The sequence below is a fragment of the Eleginops maclovinus genome, chromosome 2, assembly GCF_036324505.1.
Source record: "Eleginops maclovinus isolate JMC-PN-2008 ecotype Puerto Natales chromosome 2, JC_Emac_rtc_rv5, whole genome shotgun sequence".
In the NCBI taxonomy this organism is placed as follows: Eukaryota; Metazoa; Chordata; class Actinopteri; order Perciformes; family Eleginopidae; genus Eleginops; species Eleginops maclovinus.
The window spans coordinates 25,268,866-25,287,885 of record NC_086350.1 but is presented as its reverse complement, the minus strand read 5'-3'; the positions used below and the strand labels follow the sequence as shown (position 1 = coordinate 25,287,885).

At 38.2% G+C, this 19,020-nt stretch overlaps 1 protein-coding gene across 1 annotated transcript; it reads right to left on the bottom strand.

Moving 5' to 3' along the window:
* Positions 1-237: 237 nt before the first annotated feature.
* Positions 238-15,701, bottom strand: cfdp1 (craniofacial development protein 1). The gene is made up of 7 exons (XM_063875273.1): positions 15,376-15,701; positions 13,099-13,222; positions 12,481-12,703; positions 11,873-11,982; positions 8,362-8,484; positions 4,395-4,553; positions 238-2,665 (listed from the first exon to the last, which is right to left on the bottom strand). Exons 1-7 carry the CDS (start codon positions 15,443-15,445, stop codon positions 2,575-2,577), a joined length of 900 nt encoding a protein of 299 aa, XP_063731343.1. The 5' UTR covers positions 15,446-15,701; the 3' UTR covers positions 238-2,574.
* Between the last annotated feature and the right edge of the window lie 3,319 nt (positions 15,702-19,020).

Below are 19,020 nucleotides of genomic sequence, written 5' to 3'. Positions count from 1 at the left end.
GGACACCTTAAAACAAAAAGGCTGTGTAACATACTGATGTAATTATGGAATATTGAAGAGTTTTGGTTCCTTTATACATCTTACACAACTAATTTTTATAATGACTCATTTCCTTATGCCTTATAATTCATTATTGATCACTTTGGGGTTCCATATGTGAAGTCAGCAGTTTAAATACAACAGAGGCTCTTCACTTCCTGCAAGCAGTTTGGCAACTCAGGAAAAAAAAAAGTCAACTGGCAAACTTAAAACGTGTTTATTGAATATCTAATATTTACATGAAGAAACAACGAGACGTCCTCCTCTCAACACTCTCTGTCCTTGTGTGTTCCTAAAGGACAGATCAGCCCCTGAGGGACAGGAGTCATTGTGGCCCTCTCATCTGATGGAAAACAGGCAGTTTGATTGATCACACCTCCATGGTGCTATTGATCAGAAATACAGTGCTCTAGACAGTGTCCCCAGAAAGTCTTCACCTGTATGCATGAATCCATGTGGTCATACTGTCAGTGGAGCAGGCAGATTCAGTGTCCCATGATGGTTTGAAAGGTATGAAAATAACACCATAAATTAGACCAAACACATGATCTTCTATTGAGTCCATACATTCCAAATATACAGATCAAAAAAAAGAAAAGAAAAGCTACCATCATCAAAAGGTAATAATATGCACAATTCCACCAAACAGGTCAAATAAAACAGCTCTTTTATAATCTTCACGTGTGGCATTGACCTGTAGACTGCGTTTATTTGTGAAACTTTTGTGATGCTTTGATAGTTTGTGTATAACTAAATTGAAAGCTGATGGAATGAGAAAAACTACTTGTGTTTTCATCTTATCCTCCCAGCCTCCAGCAAGGCCTCAAATTTCAACAAGAGGAGAACGGTCGGCAGCTTCAGGAGTCGGACCTAAAGTGAGCGACTGCAACTCAAATGTACAACTCTGGGAGTCACGGCAGGCTGGTGGAGCGATGGGTCCAAACTGTGTATCGTCAGCTACAGACAGTTTGCTTATCCGGCAATCTGGGAGTAAAACCCTGCTAACTCAACGTCCATCTGCTAATTGCCTGCTTCCCTGCTGGGGTAATAGCTTCCTGCCAACATTGAGGACCAGATGAAGATGCAATGTCGTTTTGTTTGTTTTTTACCACTTTAGATATCTAAAAGCGCACAGTCCAAGGACGTATGTTTGGAAAACCCTTGGTCCAGCTGTACTTCTTCTCTGATGTTGGTCTGAGGTCCGACTGGCACAACTCATTATTATTATTATTCCTAAAGGAACAATAGCGATTACAGGCAGGATGGGCAGGAGCAAACTGTAGGTGACTACAAAGTGGTGCAGGAATCAGTCAAAAAATGTAAAATCTATTTAGTTTTTGTCAAAGGAAACTTTGCGATTATAACTTCCTGGTTCAATTAGAGAGCCTAGAACTCTGTGGCGAATGAGCTAATGGAGGGGTCAAGTTAGCAGCTGGGGTGTGGATCTGGAGTCTGGTTTATCAGTTCTAACTTGGAGTCTTTTGCAAAGTAAAAAACAATCCATCATTATGGTTCATCTTCTGTGTTAACAAACATGGAATTCATCCTTTCGACCCCGTTTCCACCTGGTGATAACATCTGATTTGCATCTGTATAGCACAATCTGGTCCCAGGTCTTTTCCTCCACACCTGGTATCAACACATTTTATGCCCTCATTGTGATTAGATCTCAGTTTGCTGCAACAACATGTACTCTTTGCTAGCCCGGCTAACTAGGATCATGGTACTTGTTGTTACAAGGTAGCCAGTTTAGAAGCACTAGTGCTAGTTTGGCTACCCCCGTCAGTCCCACGGCAGTTGTCATTTAAAAGTTTCCAGAAGCTGTACAGATCTACTTTTTCCTTTGCAGTGGAAGAAACAGCTTTTTGAAGAGAAACTTGAATTAGCTATAGGATGTGTCACACTACCCTAGTTGAGATCTGATACATTCTGACTGCAATGGTTGCACATGATTTTACACCGGTAATGTTTTCTCTGATCCAGGTAATCCAGATATAGCCCACAAGTTATTTCAAAGTGGAAAAGGGGCATAGAAGTAAAGTTTCAAATGAACATCTACAACAAAAAAAAAACGTAGCCACAAATCCAATCACTTTAGTCAGCCCTCAAGTTCAGTTCCTACTTAAGTCGTAGACTTATAGCATGTTTCTTGACCTCAGATTTCTTTTTAATGATGTCACTTTGACCCAAGACCTCAGCAGTTAATGTGGTGAGTAGAAACAGAAAAATAAATTCAACCGGAATTATTTTTTAACCCCAACAATAAGTCGTAGTTGTAAAACAGCACTGTGTGTATGTAGGACAGGAAAGAGTGACGACTTCCAGAGTGAAGATTTGAAGCTCTGATTGGTTCTCACAGAGATGCAAGTACAAGAACTCAGCACCCCATCATCCCACAAACTCAGCCTAATAATATCCGTCCTAAAATAGAGCGGAGTCACAGCACCGGTTTGAGCTCACTTTACCCGGGAAGAGCAAGTCTGTTATTAGAGAGAGAGAGAGAGGGGAACATCTGCTCTGCTCCGAGGGACTGTGTCATTGTTTCAAGTTGCTCTGTCGCACTGCTTTCTCTCTCTCGAACTGCCGGTGATCGACGCGCTCCAAGAAGCTCTTCCGTTCCACATACCTTCACACACACACACACACACACACACGCACACACACCCACACAGAACATTAGACCTACTTTTGTCAGAAAAAAGCACAAACTGGAAATACATTGTGTGTGTGTGTGTGTGTGTGTGTGTGTGTGTGTGTGTGTGTGTGTGTGTGTGTGTGTGTGTGTGTGTGTGTGTGTGTGTGTGTGTGTGTGTGTGATAGAGAGGCACGGAAAGGCAATGATCTTTTTTACTCTAAATTTCAAACTACTGTACAAAATGTTTTCATGGGCATAGTACACTATGTTTACATGTTCTGTAGATTGGTACATTAGAGTGTATTCTAATTTATTTTGTATAATTTATAATGTTTGGATACTTTTCACTGAGAATATATATACAATTGTTTTTTAACATTTGAATTGGAATGTTTATCTTTATTTTATTTGTATTTTATTTAAAAAAATAAGTAATGTTGTCATTTTTGTAGATATGGTAATCCTTGGAGATGGACTAGTGGTATATATATATATATATATATACAGCCCGGAAAGAGTTAAGAGACCACTTTATTATCAGCATTATCAGTTTTTCTGGTTTTTATTATTTGAGTTTAAAATGTTTTTATTGTATTATTGTATTCTAGAAACTACTGACAACATTTGTCAGTGTTGGAATTCAACAGACACTGGAATGGCTGCCATACATGTAGAGATAAAGATTCAAGAAACATTTGGAGTGGTCTCTGGGGCTGTATATGTATATCATGTTATTTATTGTATCCCTCCATCGAGACTGAAACATGCTTCCCGCTCATGTAGTACAATGTTTTCCTCTTCCTTCCACTTTGCACTGACTACTTCAAATAGAAAAAGCTTTCCAGCGTAAATGGAAAGCACAGTTTTTAATATCAAATCTGAAAGTTTTGAATTATTGAAAAGCTGCAAGGGAGGGTTGACATTTCAGTGTAAATAAGTAGGGCATATGAAAAAGTTCTTTGTAATGTGTAAGTAGCTACAATGTTAAAATAAAGAGGCTAAATAGGTGTTTACCAATCAGAGGGTCAGCTGTTCGACCCCGGCCCCCTGCAGTCAACATTTCAAGTGTCTTTGAACAAGATCCTTGACCACAAATGACCCACAGGCATGTTTACAGTGTGTATGCAAGTCTTTCATGCAAATAAAGCCCCTTTGAATTGAATTTGTAAGTTACTGTGGATAAAAGCGCCACCGAAATGACATTTTCTTGACTACTAATACATAAAATGATCAGATCAGCATTAGGCCATAATGACAATGACATTTTAAAACAAATGCCTTGATACCATGAATACGAATCCAATGTAGGGATCTCTATAGTACACACAAATTAGCCTCAAATACATTTGCATTTTGGTGCGTGTGTAGACTGAGCGGAAAGGATCCATAGACAGAATCTTAGATTGGTTTCCTACGTTTGTGTTTTTACACGATTTTAAATGAAGCTTTGATTGTGAAAGAGCAGCTTCATGATGTTATTTAGCCTTTCTGGGACTACTGCTTCATGTGTGTTTACCAGCCCCATGAGGTACTTCAATCTAAGATGATACCAGTAAATAGATACTCTACTGAGAAAAAAGGTTTTAATATAGGTCTACGTTTTATTTTCATTGTTTATAGTTATTCCTAAGCCTTCAATCATTAAAGGTTGCGTTGTTGATTTGTCATATCTGCCTGTTTTGACCAACAGGTTTTGTTTTGTGCAGTGACGGTCTCTTACCCCTCTTTGCCCCGGTTGTGGATGGCCAGCTCCTCGGTGATGCCTTCCTCCGATTTAAAAGCGTCCCAGTCCATCTTAGACTTCTCCAGCGTGCTCATCTTCAGTTTCTTTCCTCCGAGACGATTCATGATGCTGGACATGCCTGCTGGCCGCTTGGCACTGCACACACAAGGGGGGGGGGGGACTTTAGACATTCTGCTACACATGTTCAAAATCATGCAATGAGATAAACAGGGATCAGAGGAAATAAGAACCCTGTAACACTTGACAAGGTATTTTGTTTTGATCAGTTTTAATGCATGTTTTTCATATTGTCAACACAAATCCACACTGCCATTTGTAAATATACAGTATTACAATAATATACAGATGTTCTGTTAAACCATCATTATGAGGTTTTTATGACTGTAGACCAAAACGATGTCAAAAGTCAAAAATTGTGTTATGAAGAACTCGGTCAAATAAAAATGATTAAAGACATGCAGAGATACAAACCAAACTGGCCCAGCATCCAAACATCTACGGAAGTTTAATGATAGATTATGTTTTTTATTTGCAAATCTTGTTTAATTTACTTGTAAGAGGTGATTTTTATTTTTAAAGCACACTGTGTTTGTGAGTGACTCATAGGGCATTTGTAAAACATGTTTAGTTTGTTTGTGGAGTTATGAGCTCCATAGAAATGACTTAGTTAGCTCTTTTTTTTTAACATGCTTTTGGGTAGATGCCTTAAATACGGACTGTGGTTAACACATGCTGAAGAGATTCTTATTTTTGGGTTCCACAACATTAAATACTCCACTGGTGAATATCTGAAATGTCTTTTTGTCATAAAAACAAGTGACTACTCAATGGCATCAGAGTGAACATTAGCTACCTTTAGCTTATCGGTGGTGAAATGAAGTCATGCGACCTTGATGGAGTTCATTTATAGCCGTTAGCTTTTTACTTCTGGCTATTGCATGAACTTTAAAAAACATTAAATGGTTTAAATATGTGGAAATGGGGAATAGCGACTCCCTATCTTTTTTCTTAGTTTTTTCCTTTTCTTTTTTGTATTATTGTCTTTATAATTTGTATTCAGTGTATTCTGCGAGCACAAGAAAATAATACAAAATTGGTCACAAAAAAATATCTAATTTTCTGCAATATCCCAAAATCAAATAGTAAAATGCAATGTTTTTGTTGAAGGAGCCCTTTCGATGCCTACTTCCTGGTGGGCATTTTATGCCCTTAAACCTTACCATCACAACTTAACACCATCTCCACTCAACTGCCTCAAAAAACCCTTAACCTAACCCTTAACCTAACCCAACTATAAGCTGCATCTTAACCTTTTGCAGGGCTGTGAAGTAGTGAGAACCGGCCAAAAGGTCCTCAAAGGTCCCCCCCCCCCCTAATCAATCCATCCATCCATCCAGGACAAGAATGAATGCAATCAGTCAGGTGGGCTAATTGAAAGACTCACTGCCCTTTCATTTACTGGATTGATTTAATGAGATGGGCTTTAAATGTCACAACAAAATGGAACGGGTCTGTTAAGCACTTAAGCCAGCTTCTTTTAACAAAATGTTATTAGATTACAGAAGTTTACTTAATAAAAATCTATTCTGCTGCTCAGAAAATATTAGTCTTTAATTGCTTGAGGTTGCCTCTCTCACTGTGTCATTGCTGGTGGCTAACGCCACCAGTCTTATGATGGCACACACTCTGTCCTCCATTGATGCGATTTATACAGTATCAGAGGAGTCTCTAGCAAAAAAAGAAGAAGCTATTAATCATGTTATGAAAGCATAATGATGTTTCCCTGGAGACCACAGCAGACTGGGCTTTTCATTTACTGCTGCATGACTGGACACAGACGTCGTTAATTACTGTGAGCCGTTTAAACACCGCTCATTTCGGTATTCCACAATTACAGACAGCCGCTCAGAGTAACGTGCTGGAGCTGCAGTGTGAAGCTCCAGACTTGACTTGACTGATTTCCCCCGTAAAATGTTTGTGATAAAACAATATATCTGTTGGTCCCAAAAAATATAATGACTCCAGAAATATGAAGATGGTGTCAAATGTCTCGTCAGACGGCAGAGACAGCTGATTTTACGCAGGCTTACACTGAAACTGATTTCTGAATTAGTTTATTTTACTCTCCTTTTTTCAGTAGAGGAAGTAAAGAAACTCTGGATTTATTTGTTGTTTGGAGGTGCAATATATGACTCTGCAGCTTTAAGACATGAAGAAACTATTATTTTCAGCTTCGATCTAATGCAGGATTTTCACCGTAATTTTGTCCGGAAGTTACGTTAGCGCCCTGATACTATATTTTTCTAGAAAAAACCCCTGCTTTGTGCACTCTGAGATGGGTAATGACCATCTCTTCCCCTGGGCCCCTTTTCTGTCTTTTTCTCACGCCTACACTATTCTGAATGATGTGGAGATGTCTCGCTGGCCAAGTTTTGTGCATATAGTCTTTTCTCAGTTATCTTTCGTTTGAGTGATTGTTCAGACAGTTTGTCTACCTCCTCATCTCCCACAGGAAGGAGATTTCAAATCCCTTACAGTGTGATCCGAGCAGCACATGCACCTTTCCATACACAATATCTTTCCTGCGTGACATTCTTTTTGTTCAATAAAACATACAGACATCCCTCAGTGGCCAATAGCCGACGTGTTTGCTGTTTTCTACAGAACAACTGATCCAAAAAACTTGGCATCTGGTAAGAAGAGTCTCTCAGATCCTCAGCAGAACACACGGCAAAATTCAAGTGTAGGCGAGATAATTAAAAACTCAGATATGCAGGTAAGCAAAATGAACAAGTCCAATATTTGTAGTTAAATCTTGTGTAACATCCTGTCATAGATGTCATTCTAGAAAACAATTAATGTGTGTTTAGTGGTAGACCCTTCTGTATCTCAGTACTGGTCCATAATTCCAAAGAATCATTTTGTATTTATGCTCAAATTGTTTTTTTCAAAGAATGTTTTTATATAATGTTTAAAAAGGCCTTTATCCTGCTTTGGAGCAGCTGAGATGTGATGTGAATGTGTCAGAGCTAAACATTATACTAAAGGAGGAGTTCACTTTCCAGTTTGAGAATGAGATGAAATGTTGATGGATATCTTGTTCTTGTCCGTGTGTTGAGTTAGGAGGCGGAGCTAGGACGTGGTTAGCCTAGCTTACCATAAAGACTACAAGTAGGGGGAAACAGATGTATTTTTTTATTTTGAACAAAGCCATGCTAGCTATCCCTCTTTTCCAGTCTTTATGCTAGATAGGCTTTACTTCAGCTCTTTGCTTCAGCTCCATACTGACATGATATACATATCCCTTAAAAATAATGTTTGAAGTCACATATTTACAAAATTGCATTGATCATTTTAGAGTGTTGTATCATTAAAAGAAAATCCACTCAATACTTTCTGATTGAGTTTAAATACTGCAACGTTACACAACAGCATCATCTCAATCTGCAACAAACAAACACTCAGTTGACAAGATCTATCCGTGTGTGTGTGTGTGTGTGTGTGTGTGTGTGTGTGTGTGTGTGTGTGTGTGTGTGTGTGTGTGTGTGTGTGTGTGTGTGTGTGTGTGTGTGTGTGTGTGTGTGTGTGTGTGTGTGTGTGTGTGTGTGATGAGGGAGGGGTGCTGATGGCTCTATCCTATTTTACAGCTGAGATAAACAGGAAATAGCTTTTGGACACACTGTACTTCCTGTCTGTTGGAAGATGATTTCCTGTTTCCTGTCTAGGGTTTTGGAGGGAAGATGTGCCCTTTCCCAAATGATTTGAATTGCCATGGCAACGAAAGGTCATAACTGAGGCAGAGAAACTTCAATAACACAATACTAAGTCTTATTCAAGCAGAGCTGGAGCTCTTTTGGGCATCATTCCCAACGATAGCCGACGTTTGATTCACATCCTGACGTCAGTGTGTGGGGGGTTGCGATATGTAAAGATGTGTGCGTACCTGGGGCCAGGCAGAGAGGGCTGGTTGCAGCTTAAGGTCTCCTCCTCGTCTTCTTCATCCTTCTTCTGGCTCTGCAGATAAATCTGAGCTTCTTTGGAGTCCGCTGATACCACTTTATTCACCCTGACAGAGGGAGACACACACAACATGCTCAACTGTTTGCACATTAATAGAAGTAATACAGTATGTCTCTGGAGCAATTTGAAACAGCCAGTATATGATGGTGATACTAGCCTTACAGCCAGGAAACACACTGAAAACTCATTTCTAAACAAGTCAAATAGAGTGCTGCAGGGATGAAATATATTTGTAGGCCGACCCGGAAGTAAGCTGCATGGGTTCCCTCGACAAAAAAGCAATGTGATTTCTCCATAGGGTTTTGGAATATTGGAAAAAATAAGATCTGTGGAAAACAAACCTGTTTGATAAATGCACGATTTGTTCAGCCGGATAATCTCCACATTTCTACCCTACTTTTATCATTTTCACTGCTGATGTATTTAATGTCGTAGAACAAAACGTGATCCGTCTCTTAAATGTGTGTCAACCACAGACCTTATTTGGAGCTATTTTCCAAAATCCTATGGAGAAATCCCACTGAGACGAGGGAACCGGAAGTGGTAAAATGCTAACTCACTTCAGGGTTTTAGGACTCGTTCCTGCACCACTTTAGTGGGGACATTTTGAAGAAAGCCACAACTTAATTCAGCCAGCTATGCGAAACAACAGCTTATTATCTACGGACTTCATGTCGTTTTTACTTTAGTGTTGTTATTCGGGCTGTCAACGTTAACACTCTGGATTCATCTGGAAACCTTCATATGTAAAATGTTCAACCTCAACTTCCTCCCGTTATTGAAATGAGGAATTTAACCATTCATTGCAGGGCAGTGAAAAGGCAAAGAAAGCAGAAGATGAAGAATGGTGACTGCACTTGTTCGCTGGAAAACGGAGTAAAGTAACTTTTTATCAACCATGCCCGAGGTTCTTGAAGTGCACAGGAGTGTGAGACAGTGGCAGTACAGATAATATGATTGGTGTAGCTCACATTATACAGAGGGGGAAATGTCTCCATGCTTTAACTAAGTGTCTGATTTGTCTTAACATTTTGTCATGCATTTCCTTATTACACACCAAACTTTTTGATTTAGACACATGATTAATCACTAATACGATTATTTTTAATTGATTAACATCTGTAGTTATTTTTATGCTTGATATCTGACACCCATTTTTCTTCACACATGGCATACAGACCAATTCCACAGTCAGACACTAGGTATCATTTCTCTGGTTTTACTATGTTTATTTATTCGTATGCTTGCTCAAGGTTTTGGTAAGCCCTCACTTTTTGTACAGCACTTGGTTCCATTTTTAAAAAATAGACAAAACAGGAAAAGGTCCTCTTAATTTAAATTATAGTAACTGTTTGAATGTATGTATGTAAGGGCAACAATTCAGAATCTATTGAGCATTAGATTCCTCACAGTTGAGGGGAAAAGGTTGGCTTTAAAGTTTGTCATTGTGCTCCAAATTATGAGCAATGACAGGAAATCTGCTCAGGGATGCAGAAAACATTTTTAATTTAGCAAGTAAACTAGTTTATATATAACCTTTTTGATAGATTTGGTACATCTACATTCAAATGTGGATTAATGTAACCTTTTAAACAAATGAATACATAGAAATGGCATATTTTTGCTATCATAACTAATCTGCACAGCTGCGGAGCCCATTCTGCATCTAAATCCTACATGCTGTACCACACACACTCGCAAGCAGAGAAAAACATGTGTGTGTCTCACTGTGGGGTTAGATAGGGAGGCTATATGAGGAACAACCGCTGCATCCTCTGGGAACATCAGCGCTGCAAAGACTACACCACCACTTGCATCCATCATGGCGGCACTAAAAGGCTTTCCCTGTTATATATGCTAATTACATGCAGCCATAATTACACAGGGTACACAGTGAGTCTCGTCTCGGGGAGGGAACAGAAAGCCTACGGGAGTCCCAGAGAGAACTGAAAGGACAGGAGGACGACCACAGTCGGGATACTCTTTGAAATATTTCAGTTTTTGCAGACGATAGCCACATTTATTTGATAAAGAATCGATGTTCAGACAAAGTCTGTACAACGTTCGCTTCAGCAGCATTTATTGTGGCTCTGGGGAGGGTTTAAAGAGCAATCTGTTTCAGTAATTACAGAGCACGAAGCTTCATGCATAATCATCCTTATGAATTATTATACCCAGAGTTATATCTGGTTTCTGAATAAAGGCTGCTCGATGTAAACATTGAGGACGGGATATTACATGCTCCACATTCAGGCTGCAGGGGCGTGGCTGTCTGTGGGATGTACAGTTTGGTTATGTTACACAGAAATAATTAAACTGTTTTTAATGGGAAACACTGAAGACATATCATGAACTGTTATGTTTACTTGTGCTTGGTTCAAGATGATTGCAAACTGAGTCTGTTCCAGGACCTTATTTAACTGTTCACATTAGAAGCGACATATAATCAGAGATATTAGTGCTTGCATTGTAAAGTCTGTTAACAGCATGTGCTAATGTCTTAGAACAAAACGTGATCCGTCTCTTAAATTTGTGTCAACCACAGACCTTATTTCGAGCTATTTTCCAAAATCCTACGGAAAAATCCCACGGACTCTGAGACGAGGGTACCGGAAGTGGTAAAATGCTAACTCACTTCCGGGTTTTAGGACTCGTTCCCACACCACTCTTTATACATAGAACCAATTGAAACACACTGATTCAGTGTCACATCTACATTATAAAATGGACACTGAAGAAAAGGAGGCTGAAGATGGAGAAACATAAACGTGCCGAGGAGAGGAGCTGTGTCTGTCTTGTGTTACATTAAAACCTTACACATTTACACACAGATGCTCCAATAATGTGAAGACAATCCTCCATAACACACCCAGTGTTTTGTGTGGAATATCTAAAAATGAACAGACTGAAGAGAATGGTTTGTAAAGGTAATTGCGATGGAGCCCTGTCCAGTTTGTTTTTGTATATTATGATAGTATTAACTCTATTGGAAACAAAGCACTCTCTTATGTGATGATTTTATAATATGTGTAAATGATGGAGATTGGTTAGATGTTCTTTCTATGATAATACATTTCAACATAGTCATTCTTGGATGGTTATGATCCATTTTAATCATCATAAATTAGCTGAATGTTTTAAATGTCTAAATGACTGTTAAAAGAAAACCTTTGTAAGGAGACACATACTGTGGTACTGCTTTCAGAGTTTACTCATTCAGCTCTGTGTGTGTTTGGCACCGCCTACTGGTCAGTTAATGGTTAAGCCAGACAATTAATCTAATTCTTCTTTTCAAAATACACTACCCAAGCTTGCTTCATCTGTAAGCTTTAAAGCAATCATTTACTTTTTAAAAGGGTACAACAATAACTGAGAGCTCTTCGGTTTATTAGAAGAGATTTTTTGTCACTGTTAATGAGTGTTCAGAGGCATACCTTACTTCCTCTCCAGCGAAGTCAAACACTTTGGTGATGGTGACTTTAGCCGGCTCTGAAGCTTTGGTGTCTTTAATCGAGGGAGCAACCTTCAGTACCGACGGATCATCCTGAGGAGAAATACTAAACAATCAGTATATGGGAGGGAGAGGCTGACACACATAAGCAATGCTTTACATGATATATTGTTATGCAACTTAATATTTTTAAGACCTATCTAAAGTCAGCGGTCGGAGGAAAGTGGCTCCAACAAGGAAAACACTCCATTTATCCAGGTTTATAACCACTTTAAACATGTTATGTTACCTTATATGATGGATGTTGCTAACTTATAACTTAACTTATGAGGCAATATACCTCACCTCTAGTGAGGGGCCCAGCCCTTTGTATGTTTTTCTGTTTGTGGCCCTGGCTGAAAAGAGTTCGGACACCCCTGCTCTATAGTGGGTACTGTGTGTTTGACTGCGTTTAGAATAGCTAATGCTAATGGCAATTCTTATAAAGACAAGATAAGACAAAGCACCATGTGTAAGTTCGGATATGAATTTGGTTTTAGTTTTAGCGTTTTTACAAAGGTACTTTCTTGGTTGGGTATAGGATATATTTACCTTCTGTTTGGAACTTGACTGAGCCGCCGGTTCGGAGTCTTTGGGTCTGGATCCAACGTCAGACAGGAAGCTGGCCCACAGGTCGTCAGATTTTTTCTTCAGTTTTTCCTCAGCAATCGGCCGTACATCGGTGAGCTGTTCTTCCTTTTCCTGTGGAGGCTGCTCTGCTTCCTCGCCATCCCCCTCTTCATTATCTATTTTCAGGACTCCTTTTTTTCTCTTTCTTTAAAAACACAGAAGGTGAATAAAGGTTGTCATTATCATTGACATCATCTTTTTATGAGCAAATAGGGTATTTATTCAATGATTTAAGACAAAACACAAGTCTGCTGAGAAGGACTAAATGGTGTAAGTTGAATAAAAATGGCGGACATTACTGCTGAAGAATTGTAGTTGCTATTTACATGGCTGCTGATAAAATGCTCTCTCAAGACGTTGGGAGCTGTGATGTGGAAAATGCCGTGAAGAAAATAGATCCTAAAAACCAGTTGATCTGCTAATTGACCCTTTTTGGTTCTTTTTTAAAGATGGAGATGTAAAGTCAAGCCCTTTATCTGATATCATTCCATCTTCATTTCCAAATGTTTTTAATGTATTTTTAATTTTAGGTTTTCTCACCTCACACTGATGTCCTTTTTCTTCCTCTTCTTGCTATCGGTGCCAGCATGTGGCACAGTGTCACTCTCGTTCAGAGGGTCTTCCTTCTCACACTCATTAAGGTCATCCTCACTCAGGTTATCCTCTGAGGACAGAACAGGAAGCAGACATGTGAAGAAAAGAACACACAGATCAATAATGTAGTTTAGAAAAAATAGCAAAATCATATTGCTATGGTATGATTTAATCATGTTATCATGTACCCTTTATTAAAGCTTACACAAATAGATCATTGACACAGTTAATGTTTGACATATATTTTCATTTCCTCAGATTTTGCATTCATTAACCATGCTTCATATTAATATTTCGGTTTTAATTCAATTTTATATTTTTGCATTAAGGTCATTGTGTGTGATGTAATGGACTGTGTTTTATATTATGTTAAAATATTCAGCCATTTCATGTTTGTAAAGATGGAAAACAGAAAAGTAGAAACACCTCTCAATAATGCAGTCGAGCATATTAACTAGATGTAACTGTTATATGTGGCTGGCACAGAACTCTCTGTTCCATAGTTTCTCTTTATTAACTGGACTATAACATTCACACTGTACATTTATGTTTCATTTAATATTCCATTATGTGTTATGTATAAAATATCCTGCTTTACATTGTGTTAACTTCAATAGTGTGTATTTGTCAGATTCTTTATCTTCATTGTCAACTGTATATTTTCTCTAATTCCGGTTTATTTTTATTTCTATTTTGAGATGTTTATATTTTAGAATTGTTTATTTCTACTTTTTAATTTATAATTATGTGCAATGCTTTGTTTTGTTTGATGCTGCTGCAACAAAACATTTTCCCAGTTTGGGATTAATAAAGTAATTCTTATCTTGTATAATTTTTGGACCATAATACCAAAAGCAAATTCCTTGTATGTGGAAACCTACTTGGCAATAACCTGATTCTGATTCTAACTCAAATTCATCTGGTCAGTGATCAGCCTACACCCCAAACATTATATGAATGTGAAAAATCCACTTGCACGTTTACCACAAATGATAGATAAACAGACTAATGAAGGAAGTGTTCGTGTTAATGGGGTATGACAATTTGTTACAAAGATAAATCAATGTGAAAGTTAGTCTAATAACATGATAAGCAGTCATAGGACATGCTCACAAAAGGCTTTTATTTTTAGGATTCTGTACAATTACTAAAGTAATGTAATTAAGTTCAAATGAAAGATACTTCATTTGAGTATATTAAATATACTACATGATATTTCTTCTCAAATGTTGTCCTTTTACCTATACTTCATTTTATACAGCTTTAGTTACTTTGCATTTTGATGTTATTAATACAAAAGAATCTAAATCAACTAATAAATTAAGATGTTTGTTTGTTTATATACCCAGCAATACAAATAAATGCCACCTTAACCATGTGCTTCATTGAGGTGATGATCACATTGTGATACAATAGTATAATATATACAGTTCTTAAATGGGAGATACTACATAATAAGTACTTCTGACAACTAGTACTTAAAGGACATGTTGATGCTGATACTTGTGAATGTTTACCTACATATGATTTTGAATGCAGGGCTTTTGCTTGTATTAAGTATGTTTTGATTCAAATGTAGCTACTTTTATTGAAGTTAAATATCTGAGGACTTATGTTACCTCTGGCTTTTTTAATGTAATGTAATTTAGTGTAGTATAATGTTATGTCTTTATCATGTGGGGTTCTAGGTCATCAGGAAAGGCTGTACGTGGACCCCCCTGTGGCCCCCCTCCAAAAGAAGAATCTGTGAAAATAATGTTTTAAATTCTATAATTAAATTACATTTTAACTAAGTAACTACTGCAAATTCTGTACCTGAAACGAATACCAATCATGTTTGGTTTTTTTATGTGCGATATGAAAACAAACCCTGACATCTTGAACACTGTCTTCGCTGTAACTGGCCCCAGCATGGAAAATTGTTCTAGAACCGCCACTGTTCTTAAGACTAGGTGTACATCTTCTGAGATGCAATTCAGCAATAAATGTCCTTTTTCTTAATGTACTTTAGCTCACTGATCTACACTGCAATGTTATCGTTTTCAAAGCGTAACTTTAGCTCATTATAGTTAATAGAGCTAATGGTATCTTATATGAACAGTCAATTCATTAGCTACAGCAACTAAAACCACAACAGTCCTCCTCCATGCGGTGCGTCCTTCTATGTACTACGCTACTGTTAAAGCGCTGAATTCAACAACACAGTGTGTTTAACGCCCTTACCTGAAGGGACGTAGTCTGCATCTTCATTAGACGAGTATCCGTCAGAGTCGTAGTCAGAGTAGTTCATCATTTTGGAGAAGCTTCAGACTAACAGTCAAGTCAATAAAAAAGGGCTACTAGCGCCAGTGGGTTTGCTACTAGCTTGCTTCCAGGGGTACCACACGTAACCCGAACTGGGTTCAAATTCGTCCTTTTTAGCAGAATTACCGTTTTTAATGTTGCCCTTTCAGCTTTAATATATTTAAATACATTTAGTGCACGATATGTAGGAAACTGGCTACTCCAGTTTGCCTTTCTGGAGATGAGGAATTGAATGTGAAGACAACGGAAGCTCAAAGGCTCAAAGTGTTCCGCGGCTGCTTTCCTCTGTTGTAAGCGTCCAAGCCCGTGTGGATGCATTAGCGCCACCTATAGGAGTGGAGGGCAAATGAGGGTATCATTACACAGCGCCAATCCATCAGCCATGATAAGCATTTCAATAGGCCAACGATATACAGTGGTATGCAAAAGTTTGGGCACCCCTCTGAGATTTCATGACAATTTGCTTTTCCTTTATAATAGAAGATCACAGCAACAACATTTGTTTTCCTACAAAGATGTAGACGTTTTAGTGTTTTCCAGACCAAAATTCTTAGGGTAGCATTACATAGTTTTATTATAATAAAATAAAATGCAAAAAATGGGATGTGCAAAAGTTTGGGCACCCTTATAAATAGCATTCATTTCAACAGCTGTACGGATTTATAGCTGACAGGTTGCTGCACAAAATTGCTTTGATTAGCTCATTAGACCTTCAATTACAAAGACAGGTGGAACCAATCATGAAAAAGGCTATTTAACATAGGTAATAGCTGGCTGTGCCTGGCCTAGGTTCTTTCTTAGGGAGTGGCAAGATGGGGACCTCAAAACAACTCTCCACTGACCTGAAAGCTAAGATAATCCAACATTATAAATTAGGAGAAGGGTACAAAAAATTATCTGACAGGTTTAAACTGTCTGTCTCCACAGTCAGAAACGTAGTTGTGAAATGGAAGGCCACAGGAACAGTCCGTGTGAAGGAAAGATGTGGTAGGCCGACAAAAATAGGGGAAAGGCACAGGCGAAGGATGGTGAAAATGGTCACAGAGAAGCCACAGACCACCTCCAGAGAACTACAACAACATCTGGCTGCTGATGGTGTAGTTGTTCACCGTTCCACAATCCAGCGTACTTTGCACCAGGAAGAGCTCATTGGAAGGGTGATGTGCAAAAAGCCTTTCCTGAGTGTTAATCACAAGAAGAGTCGCATGAGGTATGCAAAAGCACATCTGGACAAGCCAGAAGCATTTTGGAACAAAATACTGTGGTCAGATGAGACCAAGATTGAGTTATTTGGTCATAACATGAACAGGTATGCATGGCGAAAAAAACACACTGCATTCAATGAAAAGAACTTGTTGCCCACTGTAAAATTTGGTGGAGGATCTATCATGTTATGGGGCTGTGTGGCTAGCACAGGTACTGGAAAACTTGTTAAAGTTGAGGGCCACATGAATTCCTTACAGTACCAGGAGATTCTTGACAAGAATGTTCTAGAGTCAGTCACAAAGTTGAAGCTACGCCGGGGTTGGATTTTTCAGCAGGACAATGATCCTAAGCACCGATCAAAATCCACCAAGGAATTCATGCAGAAGCACAGGTACAATGTTCTGGAATGGCCATCCCAGTCCCCAGACCTTAACATCATTGAAAATGTATGGATTTATTTGAAGAAGGCTGTCCATGCACGGAGGCCAAGAAACCTGACTGAACTGGAGACGTTTTGTGTGGAAGAATGGGCCAAAATACCACCTGCCAGGCTTAAGGGACTTGTCTGTGGCTACAGGAGGCGTCTACAGGCCGTTATTGCAGCAAAAGGAGGCAATACTAAATATTAATGGAATTATTTCTTAGGGGTGCCCAAATTTATGCACATGCCTATTTTTGTTTGAATGCACATAAACATGTTTCTGTTTGACCAATAAAAGTTATTTCACTACTGAGATGTTTCTGTTACCATAAGGTATAACATATGTTAAAATGAAGTTGCTGCTTCAAAAGCTCAGCAAGTGACAAACTGATGCAGTGGTTTTCCTAAGGGGTGCCCAAACTTTTGCATACCACTGTATATAATACATGACAATGATAATGGTAATGATCTTTTATTAAACTATCATTTTAAATACCTTCTTATTTCCTTCCTCTTTTCTTTATAGTATTTATAAAGCAAGAATGTCAAACCGTAAACAGGGAGAAATTGGATTAGATTTGATTTGATAAAATGATATTAGATTAAACGTACTTCCAATCTGAAAATGAGAAATTGTTTTGTTACAGCAGCATGTTAACATGGAATTGCACATAAGTAAAAAATAGAACATATAGATACTCTACAAATGCACAATACAAAATAAACAGAATAAGTCCGAATACACTATAAAAGACCTACCCACAACTAAAAACAATAAAAGCTTAGGATAGCATATACATTATGCAAGTGCGCAAAGTAATTGCAGTTATTTAAATTACAATGTTTTTGAGGAGTTTGAGTACAATATGTACAAACTGTTTAAGGTTATTGAAAATAAAAACATTTCTGGGTAAAATACAAAAAAAATTGAAAAACTAAGGATTGTTGTTTGTGTCCTCTGTTTTGCAGCGGTTGATGGAAAAAGCCTTCTTAATCAGTTGTGTCCCCATCTCCAATATGTGTTACAACCAGCAGAGGACGCTACCTGGTTAAATGATCTCTAATAAACTGGAGTGAGACAACACACAGACACATGTACAATCTACATATCCGTGTTCATGGATATTATCTCCTTTTATGGTGCAGAAAGCATTATTTTCATAATCCATTAATTTGCTGACTATTTTTCAATCGCGTGACATTAGAAAACAGTGAACAGTATACTACTGTAATGTTAAGACATCCAAAAGCAAAACATTTCCCTTTTGAAAAGCTTAAACAAGTAAATGGTTAGATTCCTTATTTGTTATTAACTTAACACACGCACACACACACACACACACACACACACACACACACACACACACACACACACACACACACACACACACACACACACACACACACACACACACACACACACACACTCACAGATAAGGATTTTAAAAAATTGATTTGATCTAGTAAAAGTTAACAATGTAAATATATCTTTGAAAGTGTATGAAGGCACCAGACTGGCAGAAAAAAAGTTGCTCTGGGGATAGATGCAAGCAACAGAAGCAAGACTTTTAAAAACAAAAGGATAGAAGGTTATTGGGATAAATGAGGGGATAATGTGACTGACCGTATACAGTAGACACCCTCATTTGACGGTGTTTCTGTGTGTCTGAGTGTGTATGTGAATATGAGTCACATAATACTGTTGTTGGTTGTAACACAGGAATAAATAGTTGGTCGTGACTGATGATCAGTCCAGGATGAAAAGTGGCCAACGATGACGAGACACAAGATAAACTTAAAACTCCAAATATCTCAAAATAATGGTTCAAGAGTAGATACTGTAAGTAGAAATGTAGTGGTGGGTGTGTAACTAAGTTTGTGTTATTCACAGTTGGCGATTATCATAAAGGTAGGACACAGAAAGTGAGTAAAGATCA

Coding starts and splice junctions, on each gene's coding strand:
- cfdp1 (XM_063875273.1), bottom strand. CDS start 15,445: ATGATGAACTACTCTGACTACGACTCTGACGGATACTCGTCTAATGAA. Junction 4,554..8,361: donor CCCTCTCTGCCTGGCCCCAG/GTACGCACACAT, acceptor TTGTGTGTGCAG/TGCCAAGCGGCCAGCAGGCA. Junction 2,666..4,394: donor CACAACCGGGGCAAAGAGGG/GTAAGAGACCGT, acceptor GTGTGTGTGAAG/GTATGTGGAACGGAAGAGCT.